This window comes from Natator depressus, chromosome 2 (genome assembly GCF_965152275.1).
Source record: "Natator depressus isolate rNatDep1 chromosome 2, rNatDep2.hap1, whole genome shotgun sequence".
NCBI classification, from domain to species: domain Eukaryota; kingdom Metazoa; phylum Chordata; order Testudines; family Cheloniidae; genus Natator; species Natator depressus.
In genome coordinates this window covers 150,698,657-150,718,110 of record NC_134235.1, presented here as the reverse complement: position 1 = coordinate 150,718,110, position 19,454 = coordinate 150,698,657, and the positions used below count along the sequence as shown (strand labels likewise).

General features: G+C 39.3%; 1 protein-coding gene across 3 annotated transcripts in view; it reads right to left on the bottom strand.

Annotated features, from left to right (window-relative positions):
* The window catches only part of LOC141982780 (uncharacterized), a 62,506-nt gene that overhangs the window by 27,107 nt on the left and 15,945 nt on the right, over positions 1-19,454 (bottom strand). For all 3 annotated transcript variants that reach the window (XM_074945128.1, XM_074945130.1, XM_074945129.1), the window contains exons 4-8: positions 17,695-17,725; positions 15,972-16,031; positions 14,744-14,824; positions 13,861-13,997; positions 7,397-7,519 (exon numbers count right to left, since the gene is read on the bottom strand). In XM_074945128.1, the coding sequence (XP_074801229.1) occupies positions 7,397-7,519; positions 13,861-13,997; positions 14,744-14,824; positions 15,972-16,031; positions 17,695-17,725 (432 nt within the window). The remainder of the gene's footprint in view (positions 1-7,396; positions 7,520-13,860; positions 13,998-14,743; positions 14,825-15,971; positions 16,032-17,694; positions 17,726-19,454) is intronic.

The following is a 19,454-nucleotide window of genomic DNA, read 5'->3' as shown; positions in this document are numbered from 1 at the left end:
TCTCCCATCGCATATCCATTCCTGAATGTTCGAGGGACCTCAGCTCCTACCCACAACTTGCTCAATTCTATGTTATACTTAAGACTATGTTATACTCTAGTTTCAAATGACAAATATGGTACCTTTCACTGGTAAGCAAATAAAGTACAAAAAGATGGCTTTAGAGGTATAAATTTGGGGAGAGCACCTTCAGTGCAAGGCAAATGTAACAGCACTGACTGCACTGGACTGCTCTTCAGAGACTGGTATCATATAGAACCTCTTTCCTGTACCATATTAATAAACCTGATTTGCACTGGTTATTTGATCTCTTGAGTATATTTCAAAATAAACCAAAGTGCAGCCAAGCAACTGACTTCAATTTATCAACAGATGCAATGAGGTCTAACTGTGCTGGCCCCAACATGTGAATATTTCCTGTATCACATGGTTGTCCACTTGAGCTCTCCTTAACTGGTCTGCCAGATTGTTGTTGTTCTGAGCTAGGTATATCACTATGGGATATATCTTATGGAGGATGCATCATTCCCACAACCTCATCATCTCTTGACATTGTTGAGAAGAGTGTGCACCTCCTTGCTTCTTCAAGTAAAACGTTCCAGAGGTATTGTCTGTGGTCACCTGAACTACTTTGGGCACTGAAAGCATTCATGCCTCACCTTCCACACACTGAATTGCTCTGCATTCCAGTTAGTTTAAATGCAATCTTTTCTTCAGGGAATTCTTACATCCTCAAGCCATGAGCTTGCCGCATTGAGTGTGCCAAACTATATAAGATACATCTGTAGTCACTGTTGCAGATAGAAGAGGAGGGTTGAATGGTACACCCCAGCAGACATTCTGGGGCTTGGATTCACCAATCTAGGAACAACAACACGTGTCTGGGAATGAGAAGTTTTCAGTTCATATTGTCTGTGCCTTGTCTGTAATTGGCCGATAACCAGTGCTGTATTATTCTTAATTTGAAACAAGCAAATGGGGTGACATATGTTGTAGAAGCTACCATTCCCATAAATTGGAGATAAGAGTACAATTTGAGAGGGTACCTGCAGAAGAGTTTCTATGGAGAATGTAATACACTGGAATCCACCCTGTGGTAATAGTACTCTGTTTATCTGTGAGTCCAAGATGATTCCTATGAAGTGAATTCTCTGAAAAGGTCATAAAAGTGATTTATTCTGGTTTATCATGAAATCTAGAGGGTACATGTGCAATTGACAGCTTTGGAAAGATGATCCTTCAATCATCGACATAAGGGAATGCATGAATACTGTCTCCCCTGAGATGAGTTGCTATTGCTGACAAACATTTTGTGAATACGTTGCCTAACCCGCTCCCAGCAAGCATATATTGGCTTCTTTGTATATGTAATTGCCTATTCATTTCTTTAAGTAGCATGTTGCTTGTTTGGGGGCTTTTCCGGGGGTGTGGCTTCTGCTTTTTTTGTTTTTTTTAAATTTCCCATCGGAGAGCATGATTGGCTACCGGTTGCGCAATCTGCTGGGGAAAAAAAAGGTTTAAAAGGGTGCTTGTGGAAATGGACCTCCTCCACTACGAATTGAAGAGATTTGTGATATGTGCGTTTCTTATGGTGATGTGAAAATAGACATTTTTCAAATCAAGGGCTGTAAACCAATCTTTTGGAGAAAGGGAAGGAATAATAGATGCAAAGGTAAAGAAACCCATGCCTCTGTAGCCATTGAAAACCTGTTCTACAACTCCTATTTTGCCTGGAGCCAGAACCTCTGATCTTAACAAGTTATTGTTGGAGGGGTTCCTGAACAGAAACTGGGAGGGTGGGTTGGAAAAGGGAAGATTTTTGAATACCCATTGGCAATAATTTTTAAGATCTATCTGTCTTGTGCTTATGGAAGCCCAACAACGGAAATAATGTCAGTCACAGTCTTCAAGGGAAGGGGGAGTAAGACTGCTTCAGTACTGTGGCACAATGTATCAGATGTGTGGCCTAAGATTTCATGTTGTAGTTGCCAAAGATATTTGGTTTGCCTTTAAAACTGGGTTTGAAATTAATCCTCCTTTGTTGAGATTGTTGACGATATCGCAGCTGGTAATAATGTCTTCTCTGTGTTGGAAAAGCAGATAAGAAAGAATGTTGTCTTTGATACCTAAATACTCCTGGTCTTCTCTTGGGTGGCTGATAAATGCCCAAAGATATTGCTGAACACCTTGTTTCTTTGCTCTTCTCCAGAATCTTACCTGTCCTGGTACTAAACAGACTTTCTTCCTCAAGGGGAAGGACCTTCACTTTGGCTTTAGTTTCTGGGGGTAAACCTGATGATTTGAGCCATGCATATCTTTGGGGAGAAGTTACAGCTGCTACAGCCCTGCCTGCAGAGTTTCAGGAATCAAAAGATGCCCTCACAGCAATCTTTGATATTTGCTGTCCCTCTGCGACAATGGCATCAACAAGTTTCTTTTGTTCCACTAGTAACATTAAAATAACAGCCAACATCATCTCCCAGAGAAACTATCACTAACAAACAATAATAGCCCGATAATTTGCAACTCTGAAGCTCAACGTAGAAGAGGAGAAAAATCTTCCTTCCTATGACATCCATTTTCTTCCAGTCCCCCTCAGGGAGTAGACTGATCTAAGCCACCTCTAATTTCAAGGAATTTGGAGACAGGTGAGTATGAAAATAAAAACCCTCCTGGGGTAAATTATAATGTGTCTGCCTTCTTGGACATTGGTTGAACTGATGAAGGATTTGCCTACATTAATTTAATAAGTTGAAGAAGTCCATCTAGAATTGGTAATGATGTTTTACAGAAGAGTGAGAACCAAATATCAGAGACTGGGTTGCAGTTTCTTCCACTGAAGTGGTTGGTAGTTTAAGTGTAGATGCCATTCTCTGAACCAGCTCCTGAAATGTTATTACATTCTCCAGTGGAAAAGCCACTGAGAAGACCCCCTACATTCTCACCTGGAGATGTCTGTCTCAGGATTCAGTTCATGAAAATCCTGGAGACAGACTTGGTCTTCCTCTGACAAAGAATCATGCAACACAGCAGAGAATGCTTTTTCCTTGCTTAATGTCAATGGAGCCAGCATTCTCTTATCGATAGAGCTAAAAGGAGTTTCTCACTGTATCTTGTGCTGCAAATCCTGTTAGCAACATGGAACTGTCCAATACAACCATCTAGGCCCCGGGATCATTCTCCAATAATGTCTGTAAGTCTATGTTATGGTCCACACCATAGTACAGTACACCATAAAGGTCTGCTTGAAATGGCTGAGAACCCAAATACTTTCTACTAATTGGTAAGCAGAACAAGGAAAACACCTGTTGCTCTGATCCGTCATCAGGTCTTTGATCCAATGCCAATCTGATTAGGAACAGAGAAGAGAACGGCGGACCCAATATCAGATAGAGAAGCTTGCTAGGGGAACCTGACGGCATTTTGGGAAGTGGAAGGGGAGGCGTCGCATACCGTTCCTCTACGCTCCTTTTCTCTGCTACAGTCTGTTCCGGTGAGCTCCTTTTCTTCCAAAGTTCTTCATTCTCTGGATCCGATCAGGGAAGCACCATCAGATCTGAGTGATGAATTTACACTTGTACCATGATAAATAGTTGCATAAGAGGATTGGAACCGTTACATGAATCCAAGATCACCTTCCATGCCTCCTCCTGTCTTGACAACTGGGTCCTTTGGATCTTTTGATTTCATCATCGGATCCAAGTCCCTGGAAACTGGGATTATATCTGGATCTGGTGATGCTGTGTGGACTTTCAGCTATATTTCCAGTCTTTACGCAATGGTGCGCTATTCAGTTTCAACATAACAGATTCAGAGGAGGTTCTAATTTGTAGATTGGCTTTTCTCACAAAGTCCTTTTCCACTGAAATCTCTCTCTTCCTAGATTTTTGATGCCTAAGCTTAGGATCTTGTCTAAGGAACTTCTTAGAAGTCTGAGCTGATGATGGGAGGTGGAAGCACGGGGTGCCAATGAAGACATCTAATATGATGTTTAGCCTTGTCCCTCAATACATCTCGTGACAAGGCTGGTCTATGCCAGTTTTTGGTGTCAATCATATTATCTAATCAAGTAAGCTTCACCTGCAAGCTCCTCTTGAAGGAGTACTGCTTGCAGACTATTTTAATCTGTCTCTCTTAGTTCTCAAGGTAAAAGTGCTGCAGATAGCACATCTGGAGATCAAATGTCCTTCTCTGAGGCAGCATGGAGCGATGCATGCACATCCAATGTTCAGAAAACTGAAGAGCAGGAGGCACACTGTTTAAAACATGTTTCTTGACCTTTGGATTTGCCATAATCGCAGGCCAAAGCCAAAGCCTCAACACTACTATACTATCTCCTAACTTACTTACTGATATTGTAAAACTTATTCTTAGTAACTCTAAAAATAACTTCCATCTAAAATTAACAATTAGTAAGTAACTAAGCACTATCTAATGGTAAGATCGAGGCACAAAGTCTGGAGCGGTTCTTTATCTCACAGCTGGTGGTTGAAATACCACACCCCCTTTTATAACTTCACCCCTAGACTATTCAGGAACAGGGCTGGGGCAAGGCATGGCCAGGCACATGAGCACTCCAACGGACACTGCTAGTTAAGTTTCACCATCTGAGCCGCAGGCAGCCAGTGCATCCTGTGAGAGGGAAAATGTAGACACCACTTGAAGGACAAGAAGAATTACAAGTAAAATATACAATCTAGAGTCTCTGAATGAACTGGATTAAGTATGCCTGCACGAAAACAACTTGGCAGTTGTGCTCTTTCCAGCAAAATTCCATACATAAAAACATTTTCTACATTACAGTTTCAATTAGACATTTTATAGGGGAAAGTCAACAATTACAAACAATAGCAACTCAAATTGAGGATTCAATGAATAATTCCTCTTATTCCCTTTTTGCTTGTCGAAATAAGGTTAATTGATGCAATGATTTACTTTTCAGACCAAATCAGCTCTTCATGGATACCACTAACAGTGCGGACTAATTTTCAGTAAGTTCGTAGCACACATTTGCTGAATGGATATGTGTAAATCTGTGATTTGTGCATGCATGTGGCTAGACAGACATGTGGCAAATCAGGGATTTGCATGCAAACATTTTAATATCACATATGCAAACATATCCCATTTCTGTTCACCTCTAACCTTATCCTGCATTATTTCTTTAGATTTTGGACTCCACACCAGAGGACTCTCATACAAAATTCTGGGTGCATTTGACATATATTTAAAAACTCTAGACTGTAGGAGATATAAAGTAAAAATCAACTAAAGCAGTACTTCATCCCACCACCATACCACGCCTCATTTAATCACAAGTCATGTGACCAATGCAGCTTAAAACATGTGCCATACTTCCACAGATTCCACCCTCAACTGCCTCCACCAAAGGTTATTCAAATAGATGGGCTTTGCAGTATGCTCACCAGGCCAACAAAGTCACACTTTTTCAGAGCCTGGGGAGCAGAACATTTCAAAGGAAAGGAGCCAGCATCCCTTGCCTTTTATTAAAAAAAGGGGATCAAGCTCCTGTGCTGATCACAACTGTGATAGTACTGCACAGGGAAAAAGGTTGTCTCTCTCAATGAGGCAGGTCCAACACAGTTTATATCACCCCACACCTTAAAACTCCATCTGAAAACCGACAGACTACAAATGCAAATTTTGGAGAATCGTTAACAGATGCTGCCATCAAGAAGTACTACTTAACAAGCAGGCTGCGGCATTCTGAACCAGTTTAAGTTAGTTTAAGATAGATTTAAGATGTAGCCCCACATAGAGTACACTGCAATAATCAAGTTTCAAGGTGACAAAGGCATGCAGTAAAGTAGCAAGGTACACATCCAAGACAAACAGCTGGAATCACCTGGCCGGACAGATGGCAAAAAACATTCTTGTACACTGCTGCAATGTGATCCTCCAACAGCAAAAGGGGATCCAATATCACCCCAGATTGAGATGTCACAAAGGTGCTTCCCCCAATCTACCAGCATCACCTCAGTCTGAACTGTCTGGACTGAATTTCAGCCACCTTGCTCTCATCCATTACCCAATTTCTCTGAAACACCAAGCTAGACATTTTTTAGCACTGGCTGGATCAAGTGGAATGGATATAAGCAGCTCAGTGTCATCAGCATACTGAATACATAACAAGACAGTCTTCTTCATTAATCTTCCTAGCAGCCCCATATACATGTTGAACAGAAGAGGAGACAAGATGGAAGCCTATGGAACTCCATAAAACAGTGCCCTTAGGATGTAGGAACCATTGCCTCGCGCCAGTCTCTAGGAACACTCTGCAAGGAAAGAACTGTACCAAAGGCTACTGCCGGTAGACGTAACAATATCAGCATGCACAGTTGGTTTTAATTCAGCACCAAGAAGAGATCATCTACTAATGCTACCAGTACTGATTATGTCCCATTGTCAGGTCTGTGGCAAGATACAAGGTATCTAGGTACTTAGCATTTGTCTTGCCACTACCTTATCTATAATTATACCCAGAAATGGAAGAGGTACTACTGGCCTATAATTAACCAAAAATAGTTTGTTTCCTGGGTAAAAACCTGCAACAGTTTTCTTAAGAGAAGTCAGCACTTGCCCGCCCTAATGGAGGCAGTGAATCTCCACCAGTAATGGAGCCACTACTTCCCCAGCGAGGTCACTGGTACAAACAACAGATTGTGGGAGGAAATCTTCCCAACACTTTCAGTACCTCAATGAGTGTCACTGGCCTAAACTCAACCACAGTGTAGCATGTTACAACATGATGACAATATAGCCATTAATATAAATATTGGTTAGAATGTTGTATTCTATTTGCTCATGTGCATGGGATACTTCAGAACAGTTATGAAGATTTATGGCAAGCAATCAAAGCACCTCGATAAGAATAAGTCAATTTTCTTACCATATGTAAAATATACTTTTGTTTGAACAGTAGCATGTGAAAGTTATGCTACCTAATTGCAATAATGCATAAGATGCAGAAATTTCAGTGCCGTGGGATTCTTCTTCCTGTAAAATTTATATTATTCATGACAGCATGTTTCTCACTTTTGCTGAAACAGGGAAACTCCCCATTCTCCGTTTTACTAACTAACGGAAGACTGACCAATATACATTTTTGTTATAGTGTACTACAAGGTGATTAATATAACTTCTGTGAACTTTTGAAGGGGCATACACTTATATAAAAAAAACTGATTTTGCATGCTCAACAGTAAACAACAGAAAACTGGACCCAAAATAACATTTTAAGAATGAACAGAGCATTTATAACATAGGCAGTAATTTACAAAGTTAGTAAGAGGGTTGGGTCTACCATCCCATAAATGAAAGATGACATCAGTATTTTTTATAAACATAGGCATTGAACTTTTTTTAAAAAAATTACCTTTATTTGTTTTCTTCCCTCCTTCTTTTCAATAACTGCAGCAACTTGTTTAAGCCTTCTGTTCAGTTCTGAGCCTCGACCTCTAATTTCATCAGATTCCACTATCTCAGGATAATGCTGTGTCTAGAAATAAAAATGCCACACACTCTATTAATCCAGACTTTCTTAATGATAAAATACAGTGTCAAATATCCTTTTTTCTCCCCTCTGGCAATACAAGCAGTTATGTACAATACAGTTTCTATTTTTTTCTATTTGGATGTAATTATAAGCAAAAATCAGAAGCAATGACTACCAGTGAAGGAAAGCTACGTCAGTAGTTAGAGTGGTAGTCTGGGAGTCAGGATACCCAAATTCAATTCCCTACTCTGCCACAGACTTCTCATTGACCTTGTGCCTGTTCCTCATCTGTAAAATGAGGATAATAGTATTTTCCCTACCTTACAAGTGCATTGTGAAGATAAAGATAAAAGATTGTGAGGTGCTCAGATACTACAGCAATAAGTACTTTATCTAGTTACAGTTGCCATGCCCAACCCTCCTTTTTCAACTGTTTATAATTGACAACTATCTATTATTAAAATCTAAATAAAAAAATAACCCTTTCAGGCTAAATATTCCACACTTAGTCTCTGCCTCAAATTATTTTTTAGTCTGAGCAATTACAGCGTATATGCTTTTGAAAATGAGTTCAGTGAGAAATACAGAGTTTTGCCAATCTTAAAAAAAAAGACCATCTTTTTAAAAAATAGCTGTAGCAATTCAGAGATTTGAAAGTGGAAAAGTTATAGCTGCCCTTTTCCCTGGGAAAATCTTTTCAGATTTGGGTAGATTATAAATCAGGCAAAAATCACCATTTGCACATGGACAACAGAACTTTTTCAACACATTTTAAGAAAACAAAGCTGGATTTATAATTTTCCATTTTCTAACATACTTAGATAATAAAAGCAGAATTTTTACACCATGAGAAATTGATGATTTACTGAGAAACTACGCTTTAAACAGTGGAAAGAAAATTCTGCAAGGCCTGTGAAGTGCAAAGCATCTAACAAACCCACAAACCTTTTAATTGTGCTACTGCCCCCTAGGCATGCCGACAGCTGCAAAATTACCTTTATTATGACTGCACCTATCAAGTGTATTCACTTGGGTGCTGAAATTTACAGATCTTTGCCAAATCTCTGAACAATTTATCAATATATAAAAAGCGGGGGGGGGGGGGGAATCTATGTTACACAATTGGTTTTTCCTTCTGAATCACCCGCAAAGATAACAAAAATTCTCCAAAAATCAATTCTAATAATAGTGCGGAATTCTCATGATTTGTCTCATTGAAAAAGTCTGGAACAAAGACTAATTTCTTCTAGCATCCCCAAGCATTTAAGGGCAGCATTGTAATTACTTAAATAAATATATAGTGTAACCTCCTGATTAGAAAAAAGTTTAGTGTGAAGGTGATTGGTTACAAATCAACATGCTTTAATGGTTACCAACCAATAGGAATCAATCTTTCTTTAGGTGGAAAAAAATAAAAAGTATAAATGCAAATAATAATTTAAATCAATTATTTAAATCAAGATTTCCTGTTTCCTGTTTAAATCACTGTAAAAATTGATTTAAAATCAATCTAGCCTGGCTTTGGAATTATCTTCTGCTTAAATACCCTGTATTTTGTACATCAAACTTTCCATTCCATCATTCAGTAGTCGTGTTCTCCCATCCACGAAGGACCACAGTAATCACTCTTTAAGTCTTTTATTATGGTTTTACTAGGAACAACTGTCTAGGTTATCTGCCCCAAGGTTAACCCTAAATGGTGGATAGGGTTCATGATAGCTTGAATAATAAGCCAGTACTCCTTAAATATTTTATGTTAAGGAAATAGCCAGTTCTGAGAATGTCATTCCACCCATTGGGAGCATGTCATGAATCCACAGGAAGCCAAAATAACCCTTCTAGAATTTCAGAGCGGTAGCCGTGTTAGTCTGTATCAGCAAAAAAAACCGAAGAGTATTTGTGGCACATTAAAGACTAACAAATTTATTTGGGCATAAGCTTTCGTGGGGTAAAACCCATTACATTGGATGTATGCAATGTAAAATACATAGGAAGATATATATACACACAGAATATGAAAAAATGGGTGTTGCCATACCAACTGTAACGAGACTAATCAGTTAAGGGGAGCTATTACCAGCAGGAGAGGAAAAAACCCTTTTGTAGTGATAATCAAGGTGGGCCATTTCCAGCAGTTGACAAGAATGTGTGAGGAACAGTGGGGGAGGAGGGAGAATAAACATGGGGAAACAGTTTTACTTTGTGTAATGACACATCCACTCCCAGTCTTTATTCAAGCTTAAGTTAATGGTGTCCAGTTTGTAAATTAATTCCAATTCAGCAGTCTCTCGTTGGAGTCTGTTTTTGAAGTTTTTTTGTTGTAATATTGCGACTTCTAGGTCTGTAATCGAGTGACCAGCGAGATTGAAGTATTCTCCGACTGGTTTTTGAATGTTATAATTCTTGACATCTGATTTGTGTCCACTTATTCTTTTACGTAGAGACTGTCCAGTTTGACCTATGTACATGGCAGAGGGGCATTGCTGGCACATGATGGCATATATCACATTGGTAGATGTGCAGGTGAAAGAGCCTCTGATAGTGTGGCTGATGTGATTAGGCCCTATGATGGTGTCCCCTGAATAGATACGTGGACACAGTTGGCAACGGCTTTGTTGCAAGGATAGGTTCCTGGGTTAGTGGTTTTGTTGTGCAGTGTGTGGTTGCTGGTGAGTATCTGCTTCAGACTGGGGGGGCTGTCCATAAGCAAGGACTGGCCTGTCTCCCAAGATCTGTGAGAGTGATGGGTTGTAGATCCTTGATGATGCGCTGGAGAGGTTTTAGTTGGGGGCTGAAGGTGATGGCTAGTGCCGTTCTGTTATTTTCTTTGTTGGGCCTGTCCTGTAGTAGGTGACTTCTGGGTACTCTTCTGGCTCTGTCAATCTGTTTCTTCACTTCAACAGGCGGGTATTGTAGTTGTAAGAATGCCTGATAGAGATCTTGTAGGTGTTTCTCTCTGTCTGAGGGGTTGGAGCAAATGCGGTTGTATTGTAGAGCTTGGCTGTAGACAATGGATCGTGTGGTAAGGTCTGGATGAAAGCTGGAGGCATATAGGTAAGAATAGCGGTCAGTAGGTTTCTGGTATAGGCTGGTGTTTATGTGACCATCGCTTATTAGCACTGTAGTGTCCAGGAAGTGGATCTCTTGTGTGGACTGGTCCCTGCTGAGGTTGATGGTGGGATGGAAATTGTTGAAATCCTGGTGGAATTCCTCCAGGGCTTCTTTTCCATGGGTCCAGATGATGAAGATGTCATCAATGTAGCGCAAGTAGAGTAGGGGCATTAGGGGACAAGAGCTGAGGAAGCTCTCCCCACTGTATTTTCCACTGTATGCATCTGATGAAGTGAGCTGTAGCTCACGAAAGCTTATGCTCAAATAAATTTGTTAGTCTCTAAGGTAGCACAAGTATTCCTTTTCTTTTTGCCGATACAGACTAACACGGCTGCTACTCTGAAACCTATCAGTTGGTTTGGCAACACCCATTTTTTCATGTTCTCTGTGTGTGTGTGTGTATGTGTATATATATATATGTCTTCCACTGTATTTTACACTGCATGTGTTGCTTCTAAGATTGACTTGCCAACAAGAAGAGTGGCACTCAATGTATCTCACATCCCCCAGCAGGAATCTGAGCAGCCCAACTTCACAGATCATCCTTTAATGTCAGGTAGCTTTCTGACAGCCAGCAACCCCACTGGAAAATGGAAAAACTGCCAGAGATCACTAATGTAGCTTCATAGGAGAGACAACTGTTAAGCACACCACTTCTCTGCTACCTCTTTTATCTTGATCCAAGTCTACTTGAGTTATACTCTTGAAGATGTAAAGACAACTTTTCAAAGTTACATTCAGAATGGGCTATGTATTCTAAATTATTTTAAGAAACAAGCTATGATTTTTTAAAAATTTTATTTAAATTAATTTCAATTTCAGATTTCAGCAACATGATAGCGATCTGGATAGATTCTTGGATCTTTTTAAAGAGCTGTCCACATCCAGCTAGAGGAACACAATTTCGCATTTGTGGAAAAACACCACTACAACATGCATGCTCTTCATAAAAGTGTGCAAAGAGCTGATACCAATCCAAAAAGCAACATCTGAAATGATGGTGCTTATTTCTTACTATAAGTACTTTATTCAATACAGCTCTTCATGACTCAGGGAAACTGAACTATGTATCCTGTTTTAGTGTCTGTTCTCATTTTGGCCATTACTGCCTCCACTAAACTCATGAAAGGAAGATGTAAACAATATTTGATATTGTCCCCCTTATTATTCAGAATTATGATTCACTTTTTGATTCAACTTCAATAAGAGAGCTAGCTGCTCTCCTTTCTCTACAGAATCTTGTAGGGCCTACAGCTCCAGGAACTCCATTACGTCCTCCTAGGAATTTTTATCCTTCTCATGAAGTTAAAGCTCAAATCCTCTGAGAAAGTCTTCTTCCTCAGCCCTTGTGAGCTGCATATTGATTACTAAGGGACCACTCCTCTAGCCAGCACTGACTTGAGAATTGCATTCCTTTCCATCCTGCATTCAAAGTCTCAAGATGCTGAGTGCCATATGGAAATCTGGGCATGTTGATTTTTTGCCAGTGTTTGTGACAATATCCCCTTGTACCAATGAAGAAGTTCCATACAGTAGTACAGTAGTAAAATGTTTTGAAGGAACCAAAGGTTGGGCACAGCTTTCACCCCAGAGATTGGCTGCATGCAACCATATTATCACTAAGAACTGGCTTGGCACACAGAATATGCCCTGAATGCTCATTGCACCTGGCAACTGTAGCGTCAAATTAACTGAACATACATGGTTGAAAAATGCCGCAGACCCTACATCAAATCCAAGCTGTATTCAAGACCCTAATGATGTTTGTCCAATCTGGACTAACAAAAATAGAGCTAGTAGGAAAGAACTCAGAAATATAAAAATAGGAGTCGAGCAAATAAGGTGTCAAAGGGCTGCGAAGATCTCAATCAGTAATGCAGATCTCACTCTGAATTTTGTTAGAGGCTTAACCTTCACCTCTAAATTTGAATATAGCACCAGAAGGAACATGCATCAAAAAGTCCGTAACTAGTGTGGCTGTCTCAACAGATCTATTTGGCACCGATAAGTTGAAGCAGATGGACCGCTCTGAAGCGCTGCTGTGATACAAGTATAATTGAGTTCTGAATAGAAGTTGACAGCTTCAGCAGGATCTCTATCAACAATGAACCATTATTTGACCCTGTAGCTTTCAATGACTAACTTAAGGGATGCCAAGAGTTCTTCATGGGATCTGAGAATTTAAACAGCCATCTCTGAGCAGATCCCATATCCGAGAGCATCATGATATTCCTTCAAAGCACAAAAGGCAATCCTCTGAAGTGTCCATCCTGGACTGATACAGAGTAAATTCAAGTCAGTGTTCAAAGATGGGGCAATGTCATTTGTCTGAACAGATTAAGAAAAACAGAACTCAAAAAGGACAAATTCTTGATAATTCTAAAAGCACCTTCCCATCCAAGGATTTCAAAGTGCTTTAAAAAATTTTGACTGGAAAACTGAGGTACAGCTTGCCCACTCACATGCTGTTCTAGTGGCAATGCCAGGAACACAACTCAGAATTCCTGATTCCCAATCATGTACTCTTATCATACAATGTTCCTGTAGACCTAAAATGAATATATGCTTAGAGGCACCCTGGAACAGACAACATTTTTTCACTGTTTTGGTTCTTTTATTTTAGAAATAAAAAACAATGATAAAAATGTAACTTTTGAAAAAAACCTTCCATTAAGGAATTATTCTATTTTTTATACTATACCTTACTGTAGTATCTGAATGCCTTCCAGTAGTGCAATTAAGCAACATGACTACACACCTGTCACATGTTGTTTGTTCTCTCATTCTCTGCCCAGACAGAGAAGCATTGTCTTGTTTTGCTAGTGTGTGTTTTTAATTATTTTCTTTATAAATATACCTGTTGCTATCTGTTTATATTACAGAAAAGCTGAGGCTTTTATTGTTGCTATCAAGATAACTTCTTCAATCAACCAAAGAAAAGAAACTGACAATTTAGGGAGTCAGCAGCAGCTAGGAACATGTTTGCTACTGTTAGGCAAAGGAACAGCTCAGAATTTTACACCTAATAACAGTCCAGAGCATAAATCCACGTGTGTGGCTCTATTACAACTGAACTTGCCTTAGAGAAAGTGTATATACAACCATTTTATTTTTATTGGTTTAACATCCTAATGCAAATATATTTAAAATGAAAGGTGCAAATAGAGAATTTGCCACCTACTTAACAGTCTAAAGAACACTTACTCAAAAAAAAAATAAAAAAACCCACTTACCAAATATGCCAGTCTATGTTTAGAGCCATAAACATGCATGAACATGTTACTCAATCCCGTTTGACAGTGGCACAGCTGACACTCATAGAGAACAAGGAGATTCTCTTTTGATCGGTATTCAATTATATATTCAAGTCCTGTATAGAAGAAAGAGATATTTTACAATTTAGTGTTTACTAAAACAATCTGCACTATATATTATTACTCAGTACACAGACGATCAACAGTCCATACAAGAAAAAGAAACTAAAGCAAGCCTTAGTGACTTATTAGGTACTAAACAAATTGGCCAAGATTTTAATAACTAGCTATTTTGAGTACCTCAATTTTTGGGCGCTAAGCTTAAGACATCTTCCTAACCACCAACCTGTGAAAATGTGCTCTCTTTAAGTTCCTCAAGTTGGGCAACAAAAACTGAGGTATTCAAAAGTCACTAGTCACTTTTGGAAAATGTAGGACAATCCTCTGCTTACCATCTCTTTCTGTGTTCCTTAGAAATAGACTGTCTGCTCTCCAACAAAGAGAAACTGACATGTTTGTATAAAAATGCATTTTTATATTCAAACCCATCAACTATGATATTATAATAAGAGTAATCACAGAATCACTTAGTCAAGAGTAGCTTCTAATATATACACCCTTACATTATTTGTAACCCACACTCTCAACAGATACATGTCCAACCTAATCAAGAATAAATATGAAATGAGAAGTCCAAAAACTTTCATCAGTAAGATTCACTTACACTGTACCAGCAGAACAAGTAATGGAAATTGTAAAAGATTTACCTAATTTCATACTTATGAATGTATAAATTCACTCAATCCCTCTGGAAATGTAAACATTGCTGGCATTTAATTACAGCATTTAAAAAAATGCTCACCAAGTGCAGGTTCTGAATCTTTACATGTATTAAGCTGTTCTTCCAAGGTTTGTCCTTGAAACTTCTCTGGCTCAGTTTGAACTATAAAATAAAAGCACTTTATTAAAATGTGGTTAGTTCCCTTTACCAAAGCAATAACCACCACGCACTGTGTACTGTTATATACTTAGATACTCTCTAGAGCGGTGGGAAATCTAGGAGAAGGAAGTGGTGTCCTCCACTTCAATCACGGACTTAAGTTTGCCAACAAATCCAAACCAATCCCTGCTCTGCAATGCCCTTCAGGACGAACAGCATTGAGCCATTTGATGTCGTGAAGCATTATCCCTGAAGTCCCACCCACTCACACTGTCTTCTCTTGCAAGGAAGATGTTGTAGAGGTACAGTAACTCCTCACTTAACATTGTAGTTATGTTCCTGAAAAATGCGACTAAGTGAAACGATGTTAAGCGAATCCTATTTCCCCATAAGAATCAATGTAAACGGGGGGGTTAGGTTCCAGGGAAATTTATTTTTTGCCATACAGTACAGTACTATAGTTGGGAGGTGCCCCTGCCTTACCCCACACAGGCACAGCCCACTGGCACTGGAGACAATGAGGCAGGCAAGGAGGCTGAAGGTGCTGTAGGCTAAGACAAGCACGTTGCGCAGAAGCGGCAGCTTCCCCTACTCTGCAAGCACCAGGGGCGGGGAGCTCAACCCTCGACCCGCCCACTCCACCCCATCCCCAAGCCTCCACCCTTAACCCGCCTCTTCTTCCCCCGCTGCCCTTTACTCCGCACACTGCGTCCTCCCCCCTCCCCCCACCCTCCCCTGCCACCTGCCTGCAGCAATCAGCTGGCTTGCGACGTTCAGGGGGAAGCGGGGAGGAGTGAGGAGACGGCCTGCGGCAATCAGCTGGCTTGCAACATTTATGGGGCAGGAGGGTGAGGGGAGGAGCAAGGACTTGGTGCGCAGCCTCCCCCCTCCCTTCCCTGCCTCCTGCCCACAGCAATCAGCTGGTTTGCAGCGTTCGGGAGTCCTTGCTCCTCCCCTTCCCTCCTGAAGGCTGCAAGCCAGCTGATTGCAGCAGGCAAGAGGCGAGGGGAGGAGGGGTAAAGGCGCTGATCCACGGGGTCTGTCGGCCGGCGGGAGGTGCTAACTTCTAGCATCCCTGGCTCTTGCAGGACATTAAATCATGGCACAGCTGCATGTTTGTGCACTATATTGAATAAGGAAATTAACTTACCATAATCAGGAAGTTTTACAGGTGCTTTTGCTTGGTCCCCTATTCCACCCACAGTTTTAACTTAAAAAAAAAAAATGTAAAAATTTATGAACAAAGACTGGAACGAGATCTTGAGAAGAACCCAGACAGAAAGACTGGACATACACCATGTTTAAAGGAAACAATGCGAACTTCTTGTTGATGTGAAAAGGAACAAATTATATTACTTTAATCTCTGTGTACCAAAAGTTAAATTTTGCTGGTAATAGTTGAAGCACAAACATTCACACCAAAGAATTACAATAAACCAAATTAGTGCTAGACAATTTAATAAAGAGGACAAGAAATTACAATACCAACCAAGCTGCCAATTTTACAATTATTTAAACTCATACCAAAGTATTAAATTACAGCAGAACCCAGAAATAGTGAAAATCTCCTACCGAACTCAGCCTGGAATGAGAGTCTGCTACATTAAGCTTTAAATCCAGCACTTCATACCTACCCTGAGACATTACATGATACAGAGAGGGGATTTGGAACGGGCTAGTTAATTTCATATAAGAGCTCTCCTCTGGCATAAGGGCAGAGCACAGTGCTCCTGGTTACCCTTGCGTTCACAAGGGACTGCTTATCTACACAGGGGAATTGATGAGAACAGCTAATGTAGACAAGCCCTGAAAAACCAGGCAAGATTGCAGGACAAAGAGGAAACCCTGCTGGCTTCACCCCCTCTGCAAGAAGAAGTAAAGAAAGTGTATCAGAACCCTCCTTCACTGTAATCATACATTGCAGAAGTTATTTCTATTCAAAATTTAATATTTAAAAAGACTTTATTTTGCCATGCATGGAAGACTAAAATGATACAGATTTAGAACATACAATGCATCATTTATTCATATGTAAACTGAGTTTTTCAGTCAGAAAAGGGAGCAGATTGGGGCAGGGGGAAGAGCAGAGGAGTGGTAGATTATTCACAAATAAATTCTCACAGATGGCCAACCCCGGGCGTTGGGAAGAGAATTGCCACAAGTCCTCCCTGGGGTGTTCAGTGAATAGATTTGGAGCACCAAACAGGCCTTGTGATGCTTGCGTCTGAATTTGAATTCTGGTCTAACACAGAATAATGGGATAAAAGTAAGAAAAAAGAATTCCAACGTATAAAAAACAAAAACAAAAAAATGGAAAGAACTGCCCAGCGGTGAGGGGTCTATTGTGCTGTGGGAACTTTCTCCAAACAATACAACAAAAGCCCAATATCTTGGGACATAAAAAATTAAATTGGACATTTAAATTTAGACTGGAAAAAAGCACTGGAAAATACACTGTATCAAACTGTACAACTTTAGGGCCAAGGGTGTGTAAAATGACTTAAGTCTTTTCCACCTCTGAACTTTATGAAATACAACCACACTATTTTTCTGTTAAAATAATTAGCAGTGGAATAATTGAAGTTGACAATTAAATAGCTATCATTTGGTTTAATAGTTAACCCTCCACAAGTAATGAATTCAAACCTCTTCTAGCTATTTCTCTAGTGTAGACCAGGTCCTCTTATGATTAATCCCAAAATGTTACAATTCTAGTGCCCAATCCTGTACACCCCTTACTAACACAATTAGTTACACTGACTTCTGCAGGATTGGACCTAAAATTAAAGTTCTTAAAAAGGTCACTTTCAGTTTTGTATGGATGTTTATAAAACACATCTAACCAAAGCAAAAAGTTATACTTTAGCACTTACCAATGCCATGGGCTTTTAGAGCTTCTTCAACCTAAATTGATGAGAGAAAAACCAATTTAATGGTTTAATTTCTTAGAAATTTTACATTGCCAAAGAGATGGACAGTCACTATTTATATAATAAACTAATTAGATTAAGGGTTACACAAAAGATGATTATTCAAAAAATTTTTCTCCAATGAATGGATCAATGGATGTCAGGGTGAATAAGAATCAATTTTTTAAAATCATAAACATTGTATTTTTTTAAATTTAAATTAAATACAGGTTTAAAAAATGAACCTATTTAAAACTGACAACCTAGGTTAAGGTCTAGATTTAAATCTATTACGATCATTGAAATTAAATACAAAAATAATATTAAGCAATATATATTTGCTACCAAGTTCTAAAGAAATCCAGACCACTGAACTACTGGAAGTCACTAGCTGAGCACCTAGAACCAGAGTTTGTTGCAATGCTAAGAAAGCTTTTAAGAGCAGGAGCCTCTTCTGCAGTTAGAGAGAGAATATTTTCTTCATTTCAGTTTATTCTATTAGTTCAGTCCAATGACTAGTTCAGTCAAAGTTAAGAAACCATTTGGGAATTCAAAAAGCAGCAGAGCTTGTTCTCCACTCCCAATCTATGAATAAAAACTAGGTGTGAGAGGATGAGATGTACAAGTTCCAAAATTTTGAAGGACACACAGCCCAGAAACAGTCAGTTCAAATCACTAACTACAGATAATACCTCTTTTGTTTATTAAAACAATTAGTTTAAAATGCAAAACACGTTTTGATAAACTTTTAAATCATTTTTCTTATGTATCCAGTACATTTAAGATAATTTAATTTTTAAAAATGCTGGTTTTGTGCCTTTTTAATTAAACTTGCACTTCCACCCAAACAGAGCTTGACACCAATTACAAGTATAAATTAATTATTATCTAGTAAATCAGAAATGCATAAATCACCATTTTCGAACATAAATGTAAAAATTAAAGACTCTATATACACATTTTTAAGCAATTATATTTATTTAGAGACTGTATCCTCTTGGTTAGCAAAGAGAAGCACTAAGTTTAGGATAAAGGCTATATTTAGCTGCAAATCAACATTTCAGGGGTTAGCAATCAATTACAATAAACTTTCTTTAGGAAAATAGTGAAAAAGTACAAATGCAAAAGATAATTAAAATTGATTTTTAAATCAATGGTTCCTGCTTGCTGATTTAAATCATTAGTAAAAGTCAATTACTTACATTGTTCTGATTTAAATCAATCCACTGTTTCCTACTATATAAGCCTCATTATTCAGATTAATTAGTATCTGCATCTGTATTTGATCTTGCCTCATGCCCCTTGCTGACTAGAGCATGAAGCTCTGAAACATATTTTGGGCTAGATTTATAAAGGGAACTTGGGCACCAAAATCCAATATTTAGGTAATAATGGCATTCACAAAACGATAGCGCAGCTGCTGCCTAAAGCTGCACGTGCTAACTTAAATACCTAAGTTTCTGCCAATGGGTATGCACAAAGCCGTTTAAGTCCAGATGCCATCCCAGAGCCCTTGCTCATACCTAAGCCCTGACAGGATTCCCAAACTAGGTGTTCCCCCCTACAGGACCTGAAAAGATGAATGCTCGAGCCAATAGGCTATAATGGGTGGGTAGGTCTCTGTCTCTCTCTTCTCTTCCCCCTCCCCCCCGTCCCCCAAGAAAGGACTGACCTGTCTTAGGTGACTAACTTCAGGGAAGAGTTAATAGCTGAGAATCTTAAAT